Source organism: Frieseomelitta varia, unplaced genomic scaffold, assembly GCF_011392965.1.
Source record: "Frieseomelitta varia isolate USP_RPSP 00005682 unplaced genomic scaffold, Fvar_1.2 scaffold_832, whole genome shotgun sequence".
Taxonomy (NCBI): domain Eukaryota; kingdom Metazoa; phylum Arthropoda; class Insecta; order Hymenoptera; family Apidae; genus Frieseomelitta; species Frieseomelitta varia.
Window position 1 is genome coordinate 25,274 of NW_025110626.1, and position 24,506 is coordinate 49,779.

General features: G+C 26.1%; 2 protein-coding genes across 5 annotated transcripts; one reads left to right on the top strand and one right to left on the bottom strand.

Annotated features, from left to right (window-relative positions):
- Positions 1 to 286: 286 nt before the first annotated feature.
- Positions 287 to 1,338, bottom strand: LOC122536411. The gene is made up of 3 exons (XM_043668769.1): positions 1,192 to 1,338; positions 785 to 892; positions 287 to 720 (listed from the first exon to the last, which is right to left on the bottom strand). The coding sequence occupies exons 2-3, from the start codon at positions 809 to 811 to the stop codon at positions 307 to 309; spliced, it is 441 nt and encodes a 146-aa protein (XP_043524704.1). The 5' UTR covers positions 812 to 892; positions 1,192 to 1,338; the 3' UTR covers positions 287 to 306.
- A 1,818-nt stretch (positions 1,339 to 3,156) lies between these two features.
- On the top strand, positions 3,157 to 23,569 carry LOC122536409 (fatty-acid amide hydrolase 2-A-like). Of its 4 annotated transcripts, none has more exons than XM_043668765.1 (4): positions 3,157 to 3,434; positions 3,879 to 4,087; positions 18,074 to 18,300; positions 18,491 to 18,660. In XM_043668765.1, the coding sequence occupies exons 1-4, from the start codon at positions 3,402 to 3,404 to the stop codon at positions 18,643 to 18,645; spliced, it is 624 nt and encodes a 207-aa protein (XP_043524700.1). In that variant the 5' UTR covers positions 3,157 to 3,401; the 3' UTR covers positions 18,646 to 18,660. The 4 variants fall into 4 exon arrangements, with proteins under 4 accessions (XP_043524700.1, XP_043524702.1, XP_043524703.1 ...); XM_043668767.1 differs by lacking the exon at positions 18,491 to 18,660 and adding an exon at positions 23,487 to 23,569 and having other exon boundaries at positions 3,161 to 3,434; XM_043668768.1 differs by lacking the exon at positions 18,491 to 18,660 and adding an exon at positions 21,792 to 21,850 and having other exon boundaries at positions 3,161 to 3,434.
- The last annotated feature ends 937 nt before the right edge of the window (positions 23,570 to 24,506 follow it).

The following is a 24,506-nucleotide window of genomic DNA, read 5'->3' on the forward strand; positions in this document are numbered from 1 at the left end:
TTATTTATTATACAGATTATATTTCAAATGCATATAAATATAGATTTTTTGTTATTATTAATTATACTATAATAAAAATATGGTAAAATTATAATTATATAAATAAATTATCTATTATATATATATATATATATATATATATATATATATATATATATTAATTTTGAATTTAATTATATTAAAATTTGAATTTTGAATTAAAAATATTAAAAATTTATTTTAACCATTAGTGCATGTTGTAAAAAATAAATAAAAGAACAAAATATATATTTTAATAAAACATTTTGTTTATAGTGTAATAATTATTTATTTATCATCTAAATACAATATATTTTTTAATATTACATTTTTATCAGAATGTATAGAACCAATGCACATTTCAAAGAATTGGAAAATATTGGCTAAATTATCAACATGACCATATAATGTAAATATAAGACAATAACGCCATATTAATGGTTCAATATCATTAGAAAAATTTAGTAACAATAAAAGTAGATTCTTAACTTTACTCCAATTTTTTTTATTTACATGCGATTTTATTTCAGAGAGTATTCTATATTTTGAAGAACTTATTGGATGTTGTCTTCTACTTCTTTTATAATAATGAATAATTTTACATTGATTATGACTATTCTGTGATTTTTGAATCTTTCTCACATTTATTTTCTTTTCTGACATATTTTTTTTATTTAACCAAAGGAATTCAATGGCTTGTTTCTGAAAACATATTTTCAAAGATTAGTAATTTAGATTAATAATAGGAAAATATAACGTTACATACCACTTTTGTTTTTCCAATCTTCTCCATTTTCTGTTTTATTTTCCAAATTGTTTAATGAAATTTGATTTAGTAAACCCAGAATGTAATTGTATTTCTTGATGTTGTCCACTGCAATTTTATTTAATAAAATATATTATAATTTTAATAGAATTGAGATAAAATCTTACAATTTATATAAACTAAATATGTAATCATATTTTTTATTTATATTTGGTTATAATAATAATTAATATATAAAGTTATTTAATAAATAATATATAAAGTTATTAAAATTTTATATATAGTAATAAATATTTGTAAATTTCCATTTATCAAATTTATGTATGAAAACATAACCTATAAAACACAGTTTTTAAAATATTTTTTAATATTATCTATGTATAAAACTATATATATTGGTCACTTACATTTTTATATAATATACATTTTATATGTATTTAATATATTTACGTTAAATTAAAACATATTTACGTATTGTAAACAAACATCAAAACAAGAATATGGCCAAGAATATATCACGACCGACATGTACGAATTAACCAAAAACTAAACTGTTTACAGAGATGAGGTCTGTGCCATCTATTAATGGTCGCTAATAATCAATGCAATTTTAAATTGCAATAAAAAAAAGAATATGGCATAATTCAATAGATTTATCGATATTTGTAACTATTAAACAAAATTACTTATAATATGTATGATTTTTCTACATATCATACAATTATTCGAACAAATTAAAATAGAAAAGAATATAAAAATTGTATAATAATATCGTGCTTGATCTTTACTGTATACGTAAATAATTAAATAATAATAAATTCGAAAATGAATATATAATGGTATTATGTAATAAATTTTTTTATTTAAATACTTTCTTATATTTATTTATATTAAATTGTACATACTTCGCTTGTGATCACGTGTTTATTTTAATGCATTTGCAAACTCTTTTATTGAATAATAAATTGGAAAACAAACTTAGAATTGCAATGGAGTTTAATTTTATATTATTATAAGGAATTAAATTTTACAAAATTTAAAGTACGTCAGAACTCTTTACTTACTATGTAATATCAGAATGAATTTTGAATCTACGTTTTCCATTTTTAAAATTTTAAATCTTATATATCATCATATATCAAAATATATCTTATTAACTTAAGATTAATCTCTTATAGATACTTAATGTCTTAATCCGATCGTTCAAGTAGCAAACAGAATCAATATTTCAATCTAACATTTAATCAATTAATCAATAAATCAATAAATTATTAAATAAAAACTTGTTATATGTTTCAGTTTATATTTGGCGCGTCAAATCTAAGTTGCGATGGTTAGTTCTTAAAATTTCCATTAAGCATATAATATGATAAATATGAATTTATGAGTGGAGCAATAAACAAAAGACCTTGCTGAATGGAGCAATAACAATTTCAACATATATTTTGTTTATTAAAATAGGAAAATTTTGTTATTAATAATAAATCATTTTTATTATTAATAAATCATGATTTTGCTAATAATAAATCGTTTATTATAATGTCTATTTGTTTAAAGTAATTAATTAAAAATTTAGGAAGCTAACTTCAAGCATAAATAATTAGAATATTTAACTAATATTATATAATAAAATACATATATAATTTATGTAAGATTATTATAGTATTAAGAATAAAATGAAATTGTAAAGTAATAGTATAATTAAATTTGATTGTGAAATTTGGTATTATCTATATTTACTGATAAATTAAATTGTTGCATGTGATTAATTTCAAATATCTAATTTTTTTTTACTTAATGGTAATATTTAATTAATTTGTCTAATAATAATAACTAATATTATTGTATAATAAAGTTCATTGGTGTAATGTTGCATATAGAATAAATAATTCTGGATATAAAAATTATTTTAGTTTTTACATTTAATACCTTTTAAAAAAACTTGTTAAATATACAACAGAGTAAATTATATCGCAATATAATATGAAATAATAATATAATAAAGTAATAATATCGCAGTATAATATCTAATATTAATATATATAATACATAATATGAAGTTTTTATTAAATATAAAGTTTTATTAAATATATCTAATAGTTTATATTAATACACTACACACAATGTTACAAATCTAGTATTAAACAAAATTGTAAATTAAATAATATATGATTTTTATTTTATTGTAAATATTTATATATAACCAAGATGATTTCATTGATATGCTATTTATTGTTTGATCACGATTTAGAATTTGAAATTAATATTAAAGACTATGCTTCATATATATACTAATGTATATATTATATATATACGTATTAAATATATAAGATACTAGTTATATTAAAAAGTATATACTTCCGTGTATGTATATGCATGTGTAGCTTTACCTAGTGATTATTTCGTTGCCAATAATATTCCGACTAAATTGTTGTATAAATATATTAGTCTAAATTAATTTTCTAAATGAATATTATATTACTATTTACTAAAATTCAGTTTACAACTTAGATTTAATTTATAATATATCATGTTATTTTTCTTGTATTTAAATATGTCTCACGTGCATGAAAGTTGCTGAGTTAATATTTTATATCTGTACTATAAATTTATCAATATGTGTACTTTAGTAAAAAATTCACGAGTGCAGGTAAATATATAAGAAATTTATTTACGTTGTAATATGACATTTATTTATAAGGACATCATTTCTTATATTTCATTTATATTAGCTAAGTACATAGTATTTAGAAATACGAAGATATGTAATTATTTTTTTTCTTATTTCTTAAATAATATTAGGTTATTGAGTACTACAAAATTATTTAGAGTTAGATTATTTGATTTGTAACTTTTAACTTACAATTAATTTAAATTATTTATTATTTTTTATCATAAGTTATAAAATAAGGTATAAAATACAAAATAAAATACAAAATGAAATTAAACATTAATAAGCTTTAAATTTTAGTAATTTAATAAAGATTAGTATAGTCATCTATAATTTAATGATATTTGAGGTTAAATTTAACAATTATTTTTGTGAGAAAAATGAGTGAAATTAAATTAACTGAAATATTTTCATATGTTTTAGGAAAGTGACAAGAGCCAGACAATATTTGAAATGACAATCAAGATCTTAAAATATTTTTTAAAATGTTTGTTTATCCAATTTCATGTAATATTTGATTTTTTAGTAGATTTCATTTTTGGGTTATATTATGATTCTAAAATACAGAAAGTACCACCTGTCAAGAATAATTTATTGTTAATGAGTGCATCAGAATTAGCTGGAAAAATCAGGTATTTCATTAATTAATTTATTCTTTAATATTAAATTATTAATATTATTCAATTAATTAATGATAGAAGTTACTCGTACAGAGTGATTCCAAGCCACGTTATATCATTATTCAAAATAAAGTTAAGAGAAATGATTGAAAATGATTTCGCACTTAACAAATTCTATCATTCTATAATATTTTTTTCTGATATTATGTCAGTGTGTTTATGTACTTTGATGCATATACTTTTTGTTAATAGATTTATATTACTTTCTGATTATAGTGTTAAGAAGCATAAAATAATTTTATTAACAATTTAATAATTTATTAGATCTCTAATTTTTTTAAATACTTATAATGAATATTAAAAAATATATTTTTTAATTAATATTTAAAATTATTTGTTATATTGAATCAAAAGGAGTTATATTTATAATCATTATTTATAATCAAGTCATTGTTGCCAAATAAATAAAAATAGTTTATCTATAATATATACTTAACTGCATTGAAACTGAATGTATAACAGTTTATATTTTGGATACGTATGAAATCTATGCCTGGTTAATATTAAAGTCGTTTTTCTGGAGTCATTTTTTAAATTATTTTTATCTGACATATTTTAAATTATTTTTATCTGACATATTTTAAATTATTTTGATCTGACTTGCTTATTTAAATTAATATGATAAGTATTATACCACTTATAATAGTATAAGTATAATATTAGAAAATGATATATTTTATGATAGATAATGCAATATGATGATTCATTGTAACAGTATTATTTAATTGAATAATAAAATAGTGATATCATGGATAGATGTCATACAATATTATATATTGATACAAATGATTAGAAAAATAAATAAGTAATATAAAATAAAATAATGAGATGTTTGAAGACTTATTTTGAATTATTTCAAAAATGAAATATTTTATTTATTTTATTTAAATATTTTTGCATATTTATAAAACATTATAAATATAATAAATATTTATAAAATAACATAAGAAATTGATATATCCAAAAAAGCATAACTCTGTTTTGTAATTGCGATTCAATGATCATAGGTATAACATAATAAAATTTGCTAAATTTGATTAATTATGGGAATCATTCTGTATAGTAATAAATAAACTGTGAATTTCTGTGCAAGTCATATTTTTGAGAATATAAATGAAAAAATAAATAAAAAAATTGTTTTATGCACCAAATGTTACAGAGAATATTTTGAATGTTTATATATTTTTTCATATTCTGTGCATTTTATGCAATTTCATACTTTTATATTTTCTATAAAGTCCACAGTTTAGTAGTAATAAATAATTTAAAATATTACTATTATAGCATACATAATGAGTTAAGAGATCGTTATGATAATAAGAAATTATATTTATTGAATATATTTCAATTTATCTTTGTGATCTACATATCTATGTATTGTGATCTATCTACATATCTGATTTGTGTGAAAGTTCTGTCTGAAAGATTATAAATCTATGTGATTTATTACTTGTATACTTATGGCTTGTCATTTTGTAATAATTTGTTATGTTTTCATTTCATTTGTAATAATGTTTTTCTATGTATATTTCATAATTATTATTATAATATAAATTGCTCTTGATCTTAAATTCTATTATCTTTTGTAGTGGTAACAAGAATGAAATGTACTTATTTGAACATATGAAATGTACGTATGAAACAATGAACATGTAAAATGTTATTATTTCAAGTAATATGAATATGCTAGATAGTTTATTAATTTTCAAATATTTTAGTTTTGATATGTAACATCTATACCTTGTCGATAGTAATGAGTAATGTAATATTAATTCTTGGTTTTTAACTAAAAAAAATTCTAATTTTATATAAATAAATGTGTATAAGAATATAATATAAATAAAATAATGTTATATACGTTATATATATACATATATGAAATGTCAAAACACACTTTGAATGAAAGAAATGATTTCATAAAATTTAAATTACATTAGGTAAGATAAATTTTGTAATAAAGTTTTTATATTTTTTTATTTCTAGAATCTAATTTTGAATCAATTCATAAGAAAAGAATCTTACCATAGATTTTAACAAGACATTTTTGATTTCTTTGTTACGTATAAATGATTAAAAAATGATTAGATCTCGATGAACGTAAAGAAAATAGAAAAAAATTAATCAATTTTGTATTTTTAATGTAATGTAATATATGTGTGTGTAAAATTATATATATATATATATAAATTTACATTAAAAGATGTATATGTATCTATATCTGTGCGTGCGTATATACACGCGCACGCGCATGCGCATGCAAGGTGTCCAAGCGTCAGTAAGACATGTGAACTGATTCTACATGAAAAAAATAAGTAAAAAATAAAGAATAATATTTTTTCGTTTGAGGCTTTGTTTTCGAAAAAATTGACTTTGAGTAGTATTCTCCGACTACGCGTACATTTAATGGTGGCGTGTACTGGCGTCTCGGTGTCGGTAGTATAAACAAAGTAGGGTGATTTTACATGAAAAAATAAGTTGAAAATAAAGAATAAAATTAATATCATTTGTAATGTTGATTAATTATTAATATGTATTTAGAAATAAAAATAAGATATGTCTCAAAACTTTCATTATCAATGTAGAAATTGTTGAAAATGAATTTCAAAACTTATATTATCAATGTAGAAATTATTGAAAATGCTGTCCATTGTGCAACGAATCATGTTCTACGAATTAGATTTACATATACACATTCCCGTATTTTGTGTTTTTAATTCTTCAAACGCCAAAACGATTTTTTCTATTAACTGTGTTAGATTTTATTTTTGATTTTATAGATAAAAATCAAGATGTGTTAAATCTAGCGATCGTGATGGTCGTGCCACAACATTCAAATCGTTCATTTAAAAAATTTCGTATCTTTCGGGAGAAATGGGGTAGGGCTCCATCGTGCTGGAAAATTAGATTATTACTAGACAGGGGAACGTCGTCTAACAAATGCAATAGCTCTTTGCCTAAGAATTTCAAATATTCTTTTCCAATTTAGTCGATTTGGAAAGACATGTGGTCCTATGATTTTGTTTCTAACTATTGTGGCCTAACATTTACACTCCATATTTTTTGGAAATGTTTCAGAAATTATATGCGGATTTTGAATTGTGTACATTTGTACATTATTGTGTTATTGTTGTACGTAAGTCTGTACCAAGATTCATTCAAATTCTAGCTAAGTGCATGCGTATTCGGAAAATATTCAAAGTTGATTTTCTCGGAAACAGAAGCTCAGACGAAAATATTTTATTCTTTTTTTCGACTTATTTTTTCATGTAGAATCATTTCGGTCTCGCTTGTACTAAAGACGTAGGGACACCCTGTATAAAGAAGACCTTTTATTAAAATAGTTCTGTGTTGTGAATAATCCATAGGTTTTGTGTTAGAATTTGCATTGTGGATAATTATAGAATTTACCTATGATATTTAGAAACCTTTGAAAAAGTTTAATGTACCATTAATGCAAGCGTTGTCTTTTAATACTAGTAAAGGTTTGTTTGTTGTAAAGTAAAAGTTTGTGATATCCAAGTTTTTAAATCGACATCATCCATCACATTATTGTATTCTATTATAATTTTTAGTTTTATTTTTTCTTTATTCCTGTTTACTTCTATTTGTGAGTGTTCACGTCACAACTAGAAAGTAGCAATATTTATTGCCTTTTTATCTTCTCATTTTATTTTGTGATAGGATGAGAATGTTATCTGTTTCTGCACAATCTGTGGCATTAGCCTTGAGGAATTTTATGGAGATTGTCCATCCATAAAGTATGGACATAATGAAATAATAGTTCAAAAAGATATAATACTGTTTTTTGTGTTTTATGTGTAATCAATGACGAATTCAAATGTATGTTACTTTCGGTATATACTATAAAGAATTCCAAATATCCTGTTTTTGATTCACAAAGTTCGTAAATTTTTATTTCAAATTTGAATGTTTTCAGAGGCAGATATTGTTGATAGTTTTCCTCTCTAGTTCATTTAAACATATATTACTTTTAGGATAGTATAAATAATGGAATTTTAAAATTAAATGTTGTAAACGAAAAAAATTTTATATAATTTTGTAGTTTCTTGATATTTGCTTACAGTGACTCATGAAATTGATCAAATAATTTTTTTATTACACTTTTTATGAAATTCAAATGTGAAATTCAATCGCCGACCAAAAATTCTTAGAAACATATTTAATATATAACTTGAGATTATCATTTTAATAAACAAACATCGATTATATCGAAAAAAATATTTATTATAATAACTAAACAGGAAATGTAATTTTGATCAATAATGTGATTAATATTAAGTATTTTTAATGTTTTGGGTATCAACCCTTAGCGTCAATGACAGCTTGAATTCTTCTAGGCATACTTTCTACAAGTTTCATTCTAATTTTACTTCATTTTTCTAATATTTTTTCTAAGTTTTTTTTTTCTACAACGTCCCAGCTGCGTGGAAATTGAGTGCTAACTATCGCGAACTCGGGTTTGGCGACGAGCTGTAACTTTTTGGCTCAACCATTTGGCACCATACGTTCAGTTCTAGCTGGGATCCGCGGTGTTTTCTCTAGTTAATGCGTTTTTTATTTACTTCCAAGTCTCAATGAGAGCATGTCGATGATCGGCAATGAAGCGACACTATGTGTATATATATGCGTGCGTGCGTGTGTATTTGACTATTCACAAACTTAACACTATCAAAAATTCACTACAATATACGGATATATTATACGGAAATAGCAAAATTGAACTTGAACTCCTATAGAACTAGAAGTAGAATTGCACTTTACGGATTTGGACGACGTCTCTTTATGAAATTAGAAGTAAGACTGAACTGAACTGACTTTTACTTCCTTTTATAACATTAGTTATCGATGGTGTGTTATGACTTCGCATTCGGAGCGTTCACTATCGCTTGGGAACGGAATGTCAGAGATGGTGTTCCATATCTCATAATCAATACATTTTCACGCATATTCATTCTTTCTTCGCTCACATCGGTACAGAACATCCCGTATCAAAACACACTAAATCGCCCCCTGGGGATCAAACAAACGTCGGTTGCCCGACGTCACAATAGTAAAGACAAATTTGTATTTATTTCTATAAGATCAGTTTCCTTTCTTAATTAGCAGTTCTCTTTAATTGGTCAAAAATTTTCGATAGGATTCGAGTCTGATGATTGTCACGGCTATTCCAAGATATTGAATCTTTTACTTTCCCAGGATTCAATATGTGCCATATGTCTGGAATCGTTATCATATTGAAAGCTCATGTCCGTTTCATTTAATCCTAATTTTTTCAAACTTCATATCAAGGACCCTTGTCATCATTTTCCCATCTACAATGAATATCATGTTTCCTTCTCCAAATTTTATTGTATGCCGGACAATTCAGCTTAATTTTTCATTTTATTTCTTCCAAATCCATTCTTTTCCATTGGACCTAAACTTATTTATTTTCGTTTCATCCGATAAAATTATTCTCTTTCAATCTTGTGCAGAAAAGTTCACATAGTGTTTAACGAACTTTAAATGCAGCATCGTGTGCCGTTAAGAGCGGTCTTTTAACTTTGATTCTTCCCTTCATACCGACTTGTAATATTCTTTATATTCCTACAGTACTAATATCAATACTATTTGTAGTCAGCTCTGATATAAAGTTGCAATAGAGCTTACGTTATTGTACAATGTAGTCTTGCACAATGTACTGCGAGACATAGAAATCGTTTACAATATTACATATAAACACTCTACATAGTATACATGATATCAATATATACATGGGTCATCAATTCTACGCTTCCTCCTAGAAATCATGTACATATTTTTATTATTAATTATTCGATTTTATTAAGATTTAGTCTAGCTCTATATGAAGTATATAAATATTTATAATAAAAAAATTATTGAAAAATCTCATCAATTAATTTAAAGCAGTTTTTTCCAAAAATAGTGAGGGTATGACAGTATCATAAGATTGACTGTACGTTATATGGACAAAATAGAGAAAGATTTAAATCTCAGGTGAAAAAACACATGTACATAAGTCAAAGTTGTTAAAAACATATCATTGTTAAATAAGCATTTCTTTCATAGTATTTGTCTTCCCCTTCTTTAATTGTTTTTTTCCTATTGGTTTCAATCTTGTTTGAAGAAATGCGAAACTAACAATATTTCCATTGCATTTGTTGTTGTTGTATATAATAATTGGATACATGAAGTTTGACTGTCCGACGCGAGAAATATAATACCTTTTTGGATCACACGCTACTATATGCATGTAGCATCAGTTTTACAATATTAGACGTACTTGATTCCTGTACCCCTACAGTGTACAGCATCAGAAGGTATATAATAGACAAGTATTTTCATGAAAATATTAAGAATCTATTGTTATAAAATATTGTTACATTTATTATTTAGTTTTGTTACATTAATTATATTAATTATAGCAATGCGGAACTTGGCATAGGCTCGCAAGGCATAAGCAGACATTCTTTTTTCTTGCTTCACTGATGCCCCCTCAGAAATCTATGTATTAAACTCTGACGATTGCAACTGAATTTCTCCTGCTCTACCACTGCATTCATATATACATACATTAGTGAACAAAATTATGACACCTTGTAAAATTACTGGTACACAGATTTTCATTATATTTGTTGTAAACAATATTACATACAAATCGAAATTATGTAATTTTAATGAACATTTCCGTAAATTAAACGAATATTTCAACAAATTCTTAATTTGAACAAAAGTAATACAATTTTACTTGGATTATTATAAGATACTAACAAAGAAAACAAAAATAATCTTCATAATTAAATGAAATTTTCGAGTCTTTTTTAATGTAGGGTGTTTGCATTAATAGTGGGTTGTTCCTTCTTTATTTTGGCCTTGAATAATTTTTTTATATAATATTGATCTAAATTCTTTCAGGCACACAAAATTGCTTCTTTTAATTCTTGAACGTTATTATATTGCTTTCCTCCTTCATATATTATCTTGCTAGTATTTTCTCCATACATTTTAAATAATATTAATTTTCGAAGATTTTGCTGGTTGATATAAAGTTGGTATATTTCTACTGTCAAAAAAGTTTTTTATAATTTTAGTTGTATGAACAGCTGCATTATCATGCTGGAAAATAAAATTTTTTCCAGTAGTTCTTGTAGCACAATGAATTTGTTTTTCTGCTAAGTTTAAGTAGTATTTTTAACTAATACTTTTAATCGACTATTTTTAACTAATACTTTTTAATCGACTATCAATAAACTTAATTTCTGTCTTCCCATTGTAAGCAACACCTGCCCAAAGCATTACGGAACCTGCACTATATTAACAATAATTTAAAATTTTCTGCTTTTTCGTAGATCATCAAAGTAGTATGTATTTGTAGTCATCAGGCCGGTCTAAATTCTTTTTTTTTTCATCAGTGAAAATGATTTTTCTTCATTTTTTCTTTCACTGAAGATGCTTCAGTGTGAATTTGATGAATGACTGTTTTATAGTAAATTTTTTTCTTTTCAGGTACTTTTTTTATCCTTTGAATCACTCTTTACCGATGCACTTGAATTAAATTCACATAAAATTTGTCAATGACCGAATTTGTGTAATGACCGAATTCAATGCTCTTTTCAAGATTGCTCTCTTGTCTCCTGCATAAAATTGGTGGTCTTTTTAGTCTCTTCGTTTAATTGTACTTTTTGAGTTTATGTAAAAAATTTCTATTAACACATCGATTCTTTTTTCATTTTAAGTGCTTTTCATTTGAGTTTTAAATTTTCACTTTCTGCTTTTAATTGTAGAATTTTTATTTTTTCTTCCTCGCTTAGTGATTTGTCACGTACCATGCTTTTTGTTTTATTAATTTTCAAACATAAATTAACAAATTCACTTTATTAAAGAATTCTGTATCAAACTAGTACTAATGTCTTATAATTTTGTCCAAAGGAATTAAATTAAGAATTTGTTGAAATATTCGTTTAATTAAGATTAGATAATTTTAATTTGTACGTAGTATTGTTTGCAACAAATATAATGAAAACCTTTGTACTATTTTACAAAGTGTCTTATAATTTTGTCCACTAATGTATATTAATTTATTATGCTACTACTATTTCATTGACTTGTTTTGATGTCATATATGTTATAATTCATTAATTGAGCGAATGATAGTGAAATAGCAGAAGTTCCGTTTCGCCGCTGCTCGAAAATTTTCAAAGGAGTAGAGTTTAACTTGAATATGTAATTATTAAAAATAACTATCTTTTTTTTCTTTAATGTGGTTTTATAACCAAAAGTCAACGGCTTGGTCAACAATAAAAATACAATTATTTTTTGATGCTCTGTAAAAATACTATACATCAACCCTTAGCGGAAGGAACAATTCAAAACTCGGTGCTCTATAGAATCGAATCGCTGTATAGCAATCGTTGTCTGAAAATATAGTTCATGTAAATCACTATATCGCTTACAGCAATTTGTCCAAATTTTGGATATACACGCGCACGTCAAAAGGATTGTAAATTATGTTTGTACTAACTCATTTTTTAGTTGATGTTTAAATTATTAATAACAAATTATATTTAATAATATTATATATCGGCAGATATTTAAATCAACAATTTTCTTTTGTATGGTACAGTTCAAAATAGCCTTACATTCCTTACATTCATATCTTGCATTTTTTCGTTATTTATTTTTCGAGTATACAGCACTGTATGTGTGTTGCCAATCTCGAAGTTTCTGCTGGTTGATCTGAACATTTAGATATGAAATCTCTTTCCGTTAACCAGGAAGAATTGTCAGGATCCTTTTAACAGTTGTCCGATTTTGTAGGTATTTTTGCAAAATTTTTTTTGTTAACAAAGATAAAATTTGCCAAATTATCTGTATTTCTTTTAGCAACAAAAACTCTTTACACAATTTAGATGAGTGTTTACGGTCCTTACCTGTTACATAATAAAATTTTGATCTAATTAAATGGCAACCTGGTGGTATGGCATGTTGCTCAAGTATCTGTTCATAGTCCTCCTTTCTCATTGTATTCACTACTTTTATCAGTTCTACACCAACGGTCGAGAAACATCCCCACACCATAACTGAGCCTCCACCATGTTTGACAGTCGGTACAATAAATTCTGCCAACATTTTTTGTTCTACAGATCGACGGACAAATGTTTTTCGGTGCGACCCAAATACTTCAAACTGGGATTCGTCAGTCCAAAGGACTCTACTCCAGTCCTCAAATGTCAAATTTTTGTGACTTTTTGCCCAATCCAACCGCATTTTGCAATTTTTTGATGAAAGCAATGGGTTCTTGACAGCTATACAGTTGTTTAAACCACCAGCTCTTAGTCGTCTTTTCACTGTGGTCAGAGATACTGGAGTCGATCTACTATGATTAAGATCTGCACGAATTTGTGAGGCCGTTAGCCGTCTGTTCTGTTTGCAAATAATCTCTATTCTAATATCTTCAGCCTTCGACGTTATCCTGGGTGTTCTTGATCGTGGTTTGTCTTTTAAACAGCCAGAGCTCTCAAAACGTTTTACCGTACTCTGAACTCCCTTGTATTATATCTTCAATTTGCTTGCAATATTCCGCAAAGAATAATTTTTTTTAAGTGTGATAAGAGTTTCTAGTTTAAATACTAATCTGTATCATTTTTGCCATTTCTAAATATTGGTGTACAATTTAGAGAGATATATTGCACTACTTCCCAAAATTCTCCGAAAATTACGATAATGACTTATATAAATGTAACCTAAAAAAGTAAAAAGCCAATCAGTCTATAACCTTCAAACTTGTGTTTTCATTTTGTTTGACCAAAAGTTAAGCCTAGTTAGCCAATACTGTTTTTTCGGTTGTAATACGTCAATAATTTTCTACTAGTTTGCCAAATTGTCATGCATTAATTTTTTTTTTTTGGAACTAGATCAGATTCCTACTCTGACACTGGCAAGAAGTTCTATTGTCTGCTCTATCGCAACTGTTGTGTTGCGATCACTCATTGTTTCCTTTCCCGGCCGTCGATCGTTATGTTGTTGTGCCTGTTATGTTTAGCGTCCATTAGAAACGATTGGCATCGATTATTCTATCGATGTTTAATTTCACCATTTTTAAAGGAATTACGTTAGGGCAATCAAATGGCTTGAAGTTTCATAGTGATTGGCTAGCACTCGCCATCATATTCGCATAAAGCAGGTCTGCTATCAGCAGGGAAGTCAGAGCGACGTACCAATAAATGTGATAATCAATGACAAATTATTAAGTGCGACAAAAATCAGTCCTTTACTAATCATTAAGTGTGACAAAATACAGTCAGTGCGATAAAAGAATAGTACTACAGTTAGTGCAAAAATCAATTACAAATCAGTTAATTCTTATGTTAGCTTAAGCTACAAGAAATTACGTTACCGTATTACATCACTATCTCGAACAACGTCTCAAACACTATCTCAAACATTACGAACGAAAGCTTGCGAGGAAATAATATCTGTCGGTGATCAAATTTATACAGTCCACTCATCACGATCTCGAACAAGAATATATTACTGAAGAAATAATAAACTTACATAAAAAAGTAAATTTAAAAGTTGTATGACGAACGTTTGGTTCGATATTCTAAATATAACATTGGAAAGAGTTTGGCGAAAAATTAAATAAAACGAGGAAGAAGAACGATGATAAGAAGAGAGATGTTATTGAAAAACTTGTCGATATATTCTGTAAGATATCAGAATGTGATGTGTGTGATAATACTAATGTAATGAAATGGTTGCAATTACGACGATAAAAAAAGATAATAATGACATAATACAAATGAAAGTGAAATGATGAAGATATGCTTTCTCACGTTAAATAATTCGAAAAAGAGCTTCGATAATTCAAAGTACAAAGAGAATATAATTCTATGCAATTACTTACGTTGAAATTACTCACTGTGAGCAATCAAAAAAACATGTTGCAAAAGTATTTAATAAAATTAATTATAATTTTTATTCAAATAAATATAATTTTATATCAAAGAAATGATTATTCTATTATCTAAAATTCCATTATTTAAACTTTTGTCTTTCAATTAGTTTAAATAAGAGAATCTCTATTTCGTTATATTCATTATTCGGTATATTCTTATATCTATTTCTATTACGAACAAAGCAAGAAAACACTATTAATATGTGGCTCGATGGTACTTTCGTTCTGCTCTGGTCGTGCACACCTCATCGACAGAATGAAGTACAAAATCGTCTATGTGATAACTTCGTTATCAAGAGTGATCTGTGGTTCGCTGCAACCAGCGAGATATGTCAATTAGATGCACACGTTCATATGCTATATGGTAATTTTGCAAATTAGACTGTTTCGTGTGAAAATACACAACGGAAAGACTAAATTTGAGTTGGAATCTGAAGATAATACGGTATATACTGTATAAGATAAAACAATATTTGGAATTTCTCACTTAAAACTTCTCAGTATTTATTTCTCACTTAATAGCCAGATATATGCTATAAATTCAATATTTCTAAGTCATTTGAAAAATCCAATTATTTGAATTATTTTATTTGAATTTATTGTAATTATTATTTTTTTAATGACTTTAAAATACATAAAAACTTATTGTTTATTGTTAATCAACATTCTTACGAAATTAAAGAATTTATCTTTGTATTTCCTAATGTCATTGAAAAATTGCATAAATAGATCTTTAGTGTAGAATTCTGTACGTATTATAGCGTAATAAAGCATGCATCCAATATTCCCTTTCCTTCTTTTTTTTTTCTCTTTATTATTGAGTTTACATTGAGTGGAGTTCCTCACGAACTGTTATTCGCAGGTTATTCTGCAAGTTGTTTGCGAACTGTTTGTAACAGGAATCGAAATTATCAGATTCTTTTCGTTTTTAAATAAATTCTGTCCGAAATTTACATATTTCGTATAAAAAATCAGTTTATAAATTTTTTTTTATTTTTATACAATTTTTATAGAAAGAAATGTTACACTTAGCAACACTTTTGAATATTGTTCTTACAGAACAGATATTTTAGGATTTATATAATAAAAGTTCCACGGAAATTAGTTATTTTAGAAGTTATTTATTAAAATTAAAAATCCATTTTTATACTCGACTACTATTCATTGAATAATTCTCAGTATCAGTATTTGCTACAAATATTGAGAATCTTTTTAATATCGTTGAACAAATTATCTGTTCCTTCAATAGACAAATTTTTATCTTTATATTTTATAAGTTCCATTCTGTCTAAAATTTTTATTTTTGAGAACATTTATTTACCTGTTCTCATCGGGAACAATTGTAATACATATAATAACATTTTTCGAAAAAATTCTACGGTCCATGTTTCAAAGAGAATCTATTTAAAACTTAATTTTTTCATTTGGTCTATGAGCTGTTCACAAATTGCAAAATTGCAGAATATCGTATCTATACGAAATTCACGAATAGTTCGCAAACAGTTGCAGAATTGTTCATTTAAAAACGAAATGATACAAACGCATTCAAATATGCTTGGCGCTCACAAACAGTTTCTTTGACACCTTCCAAGTTGTTCGTTCGAATTCGCTAATCAGCTTGCTGTTTGCTGTTTGTAAAAATAATCATATTGCCAATGAACAATAAATGTTCGCAATCTATTCGCGAACAGCAATAAACTCAGTATAACAATGCTGACAACTTTGAAATTGTTCAGCTTGGGTGTCGATTTTGAACGATTTTGTCAATCAAATGATCTTAAAGTGAATGTCCATTATGTATTTACGTGTTCGAAGTTGATTTATTTATCGATTTCTTCCCATTACATCGAAGAAATGATATTCAATTGAGTCAGTTTGGACAATGTTTCATTGTTTCGTTGTTATTGCAATGAAAGCCACAGATCGGTAGGTTATATCCTTTATTTCATCATTTAACACAAATTCAATCATTGATGGAACTTCAAATTATAATTCTTCAAATGTTGGATTATAGTAATTGTAAATGTTCTATATTCAATAAATATTGTCTTATTCTTTATGCTATGATTACTTTTATTTGTTTTACTTACACAGGAAATCCTATTTTGAGGGCCTTAAATATTTCCATTGTTTTTGGGAAATATGAAAAAACTTTTCTGATAAAAGTTATATAGATTATTGAATAATATATTATACAGAATACTGTATAATATGTAATTAATTTTTCATAATTTTATCAAACGGCTTTCAGAAATTTCATAGTCACCTTCGATTTTTTAAATGCAATTGTACATTTTTTGACCTATTAATCAATGTAGCTTTCATTAATAAGGCTTTTTCATACTTTCAAAAACAATGGAGATATTTAAGATGTTCAAGTTAAGTGGAACAGTTTGTATAAGAACATTTAACTTTTTTAAAAATCAATAATTTTAATGATCTCTTATATTAGAAAACGCATTAAATTTATTTATATATTAATTTATTATATAAGAATTTTCTCACAAATCTAATATAGTAAGGAGTGTAACATATAATGATGAAATTTTTGATATTTTAAACTGTTATAATTTCCTAAAAAAAAATGATATAATGAGACTAACAATAAATAGATTATTATATGATCTTTTTTATTGATGTTATAACGATTTAAAGTATTGACAATTTTTTATTTAAATTAATTGGTGCAAAATTGATTTCACAAAAAAAAAAAAAAATTATAGCTGCTAGAATAATGATGGTAATAAAAATCATGAAATTTTTTTTGGAAAATCAAAACATTTTACAGAAACATTTTACAGTATTATTTTGCTTGTTTTTATATTCTACATGCAAACACTTGATAAAATATTATTAGTGTTAAAAATAACATATATGTGTTCAGATTTGCTCATTACTGTATGATATTAAGATACTTTTAATAATCCATACAAAATTAAAGTGTTTAAATTTTTTTATAGATCAAAAAAGCTATCATCTGTAGAGGTTGTGACAGCATTTATAGAACGGGCGAAAGAAGTAAATGAAATAATAAACGCAGTTGTTGAAGATAGATACTCTGATGCCTTAGAAGAAGCTAAAGAAGTAGATAAATTTCTGCAAACATTAGAAAATAGTGACTTAATAAAAGAGAAAAAACCATTTTTGGGTGTTCCTTTTACAACAAAAGAAAGCAATGAGGCAAAAGGTAATTTTATTTTTTTCTTACATATTTTCTTTCTACACATTATTATAAAATATATTAAGTTGGCTAAAAAGTTACATAATGTTACAACGTTAATGACGTTAATCTGATAATTGTATATCAGTATGTCATTTGATATAAAAATTTTTAAAATCTGGATGTATTTATTTATATTTGATAAACATTTTGCTAATGGAGATGACAAGATATAAAAAATATCTTATATCTACTATTACTGACAAGACAAAAACAGCTGTGTATGGAAAAGATACTTGCAATTTGTTACTAATAGATTCAGAAAAATTCTTGGCTGTATTTTCGAAAACTCTGATTTGGCTAAAATTTTAAAAATAGTTTCATTTTACATAAAAATAATGTTTATGGGGATTTTTGATGACTCAAAAAATAATAACCAGAATTAAAAAAAAAATGTTTTGCATTTATTTGGTTGAAATTTTGAAAATAAGTTTGTTTTAAATAAAAACAATATTTACGTATGGGAAGATCAATAACATTATAAAGTGTTCTTTCTAATCTCTTATTAATGTTTCTGTTCGCATTTTCTTCTTTATCTTTCTTATTTTATTAATATTTAGTTTTATTTATATTTACTTTGTTCTTTTTTTCTTTCCTTTCTTCCATTTGTAGCATTATGTCTATCTTTTTCACTTTTTTCTTCATTCTTTTCTTTACTTTTCTTTATATGTCCCTTTTCTCAGGTTTCTTTATCAGTATTTATTTTCACTTTCTAATATTTCATTCTCTTCTTCTTATTACTTTTCTTTCTTCTTCAATTCCTCACGTTTGTTGTTTGATTTATCCTTTTATATTTTTCATTTCTTACATAATTTCCCTTCTGTTTCTATCTTCTTCGTCTTTTTCTTCTTCTTTCACTTTTCTCCTTCTTAATCTACTATTATTCTCTTTATTTTTGTATTCTTTTCATGTCTTTTTAAGAATTCTTCTTTCGTTCATATTTGACGCATCTGTTCTTATATCCATACAGCTTTTATTAGCTCTTTTACTAATTGGTTCTAGTGTTTTACCATAAGACAAAGTGTTGTTACATGTACATATTTCTTTCTTAGCTTCATTTTTCGCTTACTTTTTTTTCTACGTGAAAACTTTTTTGGTCTTATTCTTTTCTTTGTGTTATTATTTCCTGTCCTTCCAACTATATTTAATTATCTCTTTATCCTATTATTATTATATTAGTAAATATGCATTGACTTTTCCGAATATTCCCTATTTTGATACAATTTTTTCCTTAAACATTTTATTATATCACTGAGAAATTAATCAGAGAAGGCCGAAAAAATAATCTTTACTATTTAATAAAAACGAAAAATATAACATGTTCTTATCAATCTGCAAAAAAGTATGTCTTCGACATACTTTTTTGCAGGTAATTCAGAAAGTCTGCCAAGTTAAAGATGTAGGATTGATTACGGTCCAATCTCCAATCAGTCAAATTTTTCTATTTTTCTAAAAATTAATCGAAATTATAATATCTTTTTTAGTTTATAAATATAAATATTTTCTTTAGCAGAGCGAATCTTTTCTCCTATCCACGCATTTAGATTTTTAATTTTTCCAAAAGCAATATATGTATAAATATATGTATAAATTAAAGAAATACTTCATTTTTATTTATTTTTTTAAGAAAATTTGCTTACTGATTTGCTAATGTGCTGATATGTGTTTTCTTCCAAAATCAGAAAAGCATGTTCATTTTTTTTAATTTTAGTGAATGATGAAAATACATTACATTACATAAAAATACATTTGTTAATTTCTCTCAACTAATTTTTCGTTTTAAATAAAGCATTTAAGGAAAGAATTGTATTGAAATAGACAAAATTCGAAAAAGTCACTGAAATGCACATTATATTTCTTTATCAGTTATATATTTTTATCAGTTATTTAAATTATCATTTGCACATGATGTAAACCGTTTTTGATACAGGTCAGAATGTAATGAATTTGGTAACGCTGTCATCAGTCTTATCATCGCAATAAGTCTGGTTTTTATTTTATTATTGGGTATAAATACATTACATATGAATACAGTATTATTATATACGAATAAGTGTACAATTGTGAATCAGATAAGTAATATTCATCTTGAGTGAATTGTAGAAACCTTGTGAATCGAATGTTGCGTATCAAATAATTTCGGAGGCTTGAATCTTGATTGTTTGCGAATTAATACGAATTAATAATATTAAAGAGTGTATACAATATTAACCCTTTGAATTCGTATGTTATGCTGGAGGTAATAATACAGATTTGTTATAAAAATTTGGAAATTGTTTTAAATTATTACATTTAAAAAAATCAGTTACACATTTTTTATCACATTTTAAAAAATTATTAAAAATAAATTTTATAATAATTATATAATAATAATAATAAATACATAAATAAAAAATATATTTTATTGTACATAAATAAAAATATATTTGATCGTACATTAATTTACCTAATTTACCTTAAAAGAAATACAAGTGAACATGCAACACAACAAATCGAGTTTAAAGCTAAATCTTGTAATCAAAGGTAATCACTTAATTTGACTTTCGTCAATTATGTAATAATCTTGCTAACAATGCTACTTTGTTGTAAACAATATTGATATCGATATCCGAAAGCAAGTATTATATATGTATCTTATACGTATGTATATAAATATTTATACAGAGTGTCTCGTATCTGGCGGTAGAACCACAAGGTGATTTTATTTACATATGAACAAGTGAGTCGAAAAGAAAGAATAAAATTTTTTCATTTGAGGTTTCGTTTTTGAGAAAATTAAGTTTGAAAATTTATCAAGTATATTTGAATTTAGCTAATTCTAGACACGACAAAAGAATAATTAACGAGTAAAGAATATACACAGAATAAAATTTTTTTGTAAGATGCTTCATTTTCGAGAAACTCGAGTTTGAATATTTATCAAGTGGCAATTTTTAACAAAATATGTTCAAAATCTATTTTTTTAAAAATGACGCCTTAAACGAAAAAAGTTTTATTCTATATTTTTTACTTATTTTTGTATTGATTATTCGTGCTTGTCCAATACAAAATTAGCCAAATTTAAGTATGCTTGAGAAATTTTAAAACTTGATTTTCGGGAAAACGAAAGCTTTAATGAAAAAATTTTATTTTTTCTTTTAGACTTATTTTTTCACGTAGAATCACTTCTTGTTAGTCGATTGTACCATCAGTTATCGGACTTCCTGTATTTCATTTTCAAACATGTATCTTATACGCATTTTGCCGTATGAAAGGGCGCTGCAGGTATTGAGCATGATATCGTTGTGAAATATAATAAATATAAATAATAACCCACTCCTCGATGATGACTAATATGCATTGGCCGTTATATTAGTCATATTTGTATAGGCAGACTTCAATGTGTTGTGCCTAAAGTTTTTTATTAATATCTCAGAAATCAGCAAAGAACTCCACATTAAAATTTCTTTTATATTCAGGATCTTTTTTCCCTCCCATTCAACTTTTCAAAATTTCGTTCTGATGAATTCTGATGAGTTATGTTGTACTACAGTCGAGCGGATTCGGAAGAAATTAGAACATCATTCATTCCTTACGGTGTTATGTTAAGGATATAATTAAGAATTATACTTCACAGAACTGTTTATTAGAACAAGACAAGATTTCCATTCGAGAACTTATAAATACAAAAATATTATAACGATCGTACTTGTTGCAGTACTAAACTGTTTTTGTCTGTGGGTCCTTCCTGTTGTTCTTATATATTTTATCCCATTGGTACTTTGATTCCTGGTCAAAGTACCTTAGGACGACTCATGCCTGACTAACCCCTAACAACGGGATCAAAAACCACGCAAAATCCACGACTGATTCATAAAGAAGTTTATTCTTCGGCTCATTGGGAACTGCGCACAACTTGTCAGCATTCAAGGAATTTAGTCCCTTAGTCCTATAACATCCAGTTGATATATTTTCTTTTCAACGAAAGTCGCCAAGATTTCTCACACCATCTTTTATTTTGTCATCAGAGCAAATACTTCTTCGTAGTTAATTTTATTTGTGGCTTCGAACAACCAACTCTACTTTATATTTATCAATAAATCCATCGGATTTCCCTTTTATTTTAAATTTCCATCTATTGAAATAACTTTTTGATTTTTAAATCTCGAAATCAACTACTAGGTTTTGGTTTGTGTCAGTCTTCACCTAATTACAACTGCTTATTTCGCTAATAATTTCTGCTAATAATTCTATGATTTCTTTATTCTTCTGAATTTAGTTTACATACTGGAATTCTTTTCTAGATCTACCAAGTTTTCCTGTCCCAATTATTTTTGGCACTTCTTGACAAGTTGATCGTTTAATTGTGCAGTTTCTCCATCGATAATCTACTTTTTCATTTGCTGAATTTCCGCATTTTAATTTAATTTAGTATTAAATTTATAATCACATTTTCGTTTTTGTTTAAACATTTCAAGACTTTCGGTTCTTTCTATAAAACACATATTCCTTTTATTCATTACAATTTGTTCGGAGTATCCACAGCTTCTACGCCTCGGATTAACCAATCATTATATACATTTTATTTCTTTATCAAAACTTTTTTAGATATTCTGGATCACGACTTTGCACTCATATGTTTTCTTACAATCTTACAAATGATTTTTTCTTATTGTATACTTTCTGTGCACTATCATTCTGTGCACGGATATTTAAGATTTAACGACGTAAGTTTCATTAATTTTTTGTAGCTTCTTTGAGCTTTAATCCTTTATCAAACAAAAATAACAAAATACACCGCAACTGCACCTCTTCGATCTTTGGTCTTAACATTTTTACTATCTGCAAAAATAAAAAAAATGAAATGAAAACAGTAACAGTATGAACAGAGCTTCAAAATACCAACAATTAACATACTTCATTGGTGCAGTTGCACGACAATTGGTTTCAAGATGACACAAAAACGATATTACTTTTCGCTTTACCTAATATATTCTTATCTACCTACTTATTAATTTCGCAATCTCCCTATTTTTATATAACTTCTACGTTATATAACTTACGTTGTGTACCTTGTAACTTTTATTATTATCATTTAATATCACCCAATTTAAAAAAATTTTTTTTTTAAAGTAACAAAGGTTTTGTTAACATTTTTTTCAAACATAACATAGTTATAACGGAATTCTGGGAATATACTGGTTACCTGCAACGGACTTGGTGAAAAATGGTGGACACGAATATGTTAAGAAATATACATTTTTATATAATAAAGTTTGTATCAAAGTTCATTTATTTACATTTATAAATCAATAAATTTTCATGTGAATATTTTATCTTAATACATTTCTTTTTACGTATTATAAATAGCCTGAATTATTTCAATTCTTATTCTTCTAATTTTGTATTAAATAAATACCTAACTATACGAATCATCTATATAATTATGTGGATAATATTCTTTCAAAAAGGATATGTCCAATGGAACATAAACGGATACTACGTATAGACATATAGACACTACGAGCAACTGCAAATCATCCTCAAACAACCCAACGATACTATGCCTTCAAGAACGAACACCAGCCAACTCTAAAAGGGTACGTCATCTTTACAAAAAATGGGAAAAACACAAACCACGCTAGTGGACGAACAACCATAGCGATCACAGAAACAGTAAGAGCCAAAGAAATTCCATCACGAATCTTGAAGCAATTGCAGTGGCCGTATCCCTCCCAAACCAATAAACATATGCAACATATACCTCCCAAACAGCCTACCTCTACAACTACAAGAACTAAAAGATCTTATCAGCCAAATACCACCACCAATGCTGATAGTAGGTGATTTTAACTGCCATAATTATCTTTGGGGCTCTACAAAAACCGACGGCTGCGGAAAAACAATAGAGAAACTACTAGAAGATCCAAACCTCATCCTTCTCAATACAGGGAATCAAACCCACTTCACAGTAAGTTCTGGAACATTCAGCGCAATAGACCTGTCAATATGCAGCAGCAAGATAGCACAATACATGGAATGGAATATCCTAGGATTTACACGACAGTGACCACTTCCCAATAGTAATTAACTATGATGACCACTCCTCCCCGACTCAAATCCAACCAACGACCAAGTGGAACCTTAAAAAAATAGACTGGTTTAAATACAAAAAAAAAAAAAAAAAAAAAAAA

What these genes read in the sequence shown, in the direction of transcription:
- LOC122536411 (XM_043668769.1), bottom strand. Translation starts at nt 811, where the DNA reads ATGGAGAAGATTGGAAAAACAAAAGTG. An exon ending in AGATTGGAAAAACAAAAGTG is followed by an intron (nt 721 to 784) that starts GTATGTAACGTT and finishes ATATGTTTTCAG; the next exon opens with AAACAAGCCATTGAATTCCT.
- LOC122536409 (XM_043668765.1), top strand. Translation starts at nt 3,402, where the DNA reads ATGTGTACTTTAGTAAAAAATTCACGAGTGCAG. An exon ending in TAAAAAATTCACGAGTGCAG is followed by an intron (nt 3,435 to 3,878) that starts GTAAATATATAA and finishes CATATGTTTTAG; the next exon opens with GAAAGTGACAAGAGCCAGAC. An exon ending in AGAAAGCAATGAGGCAAAAG is followed by an intron (nt 18,301 to 18,490) that starts GTAATTTTATTT and finishes ACATTTTGCTAA; the next exon opens with TGGAGATGACAAGATATAAA.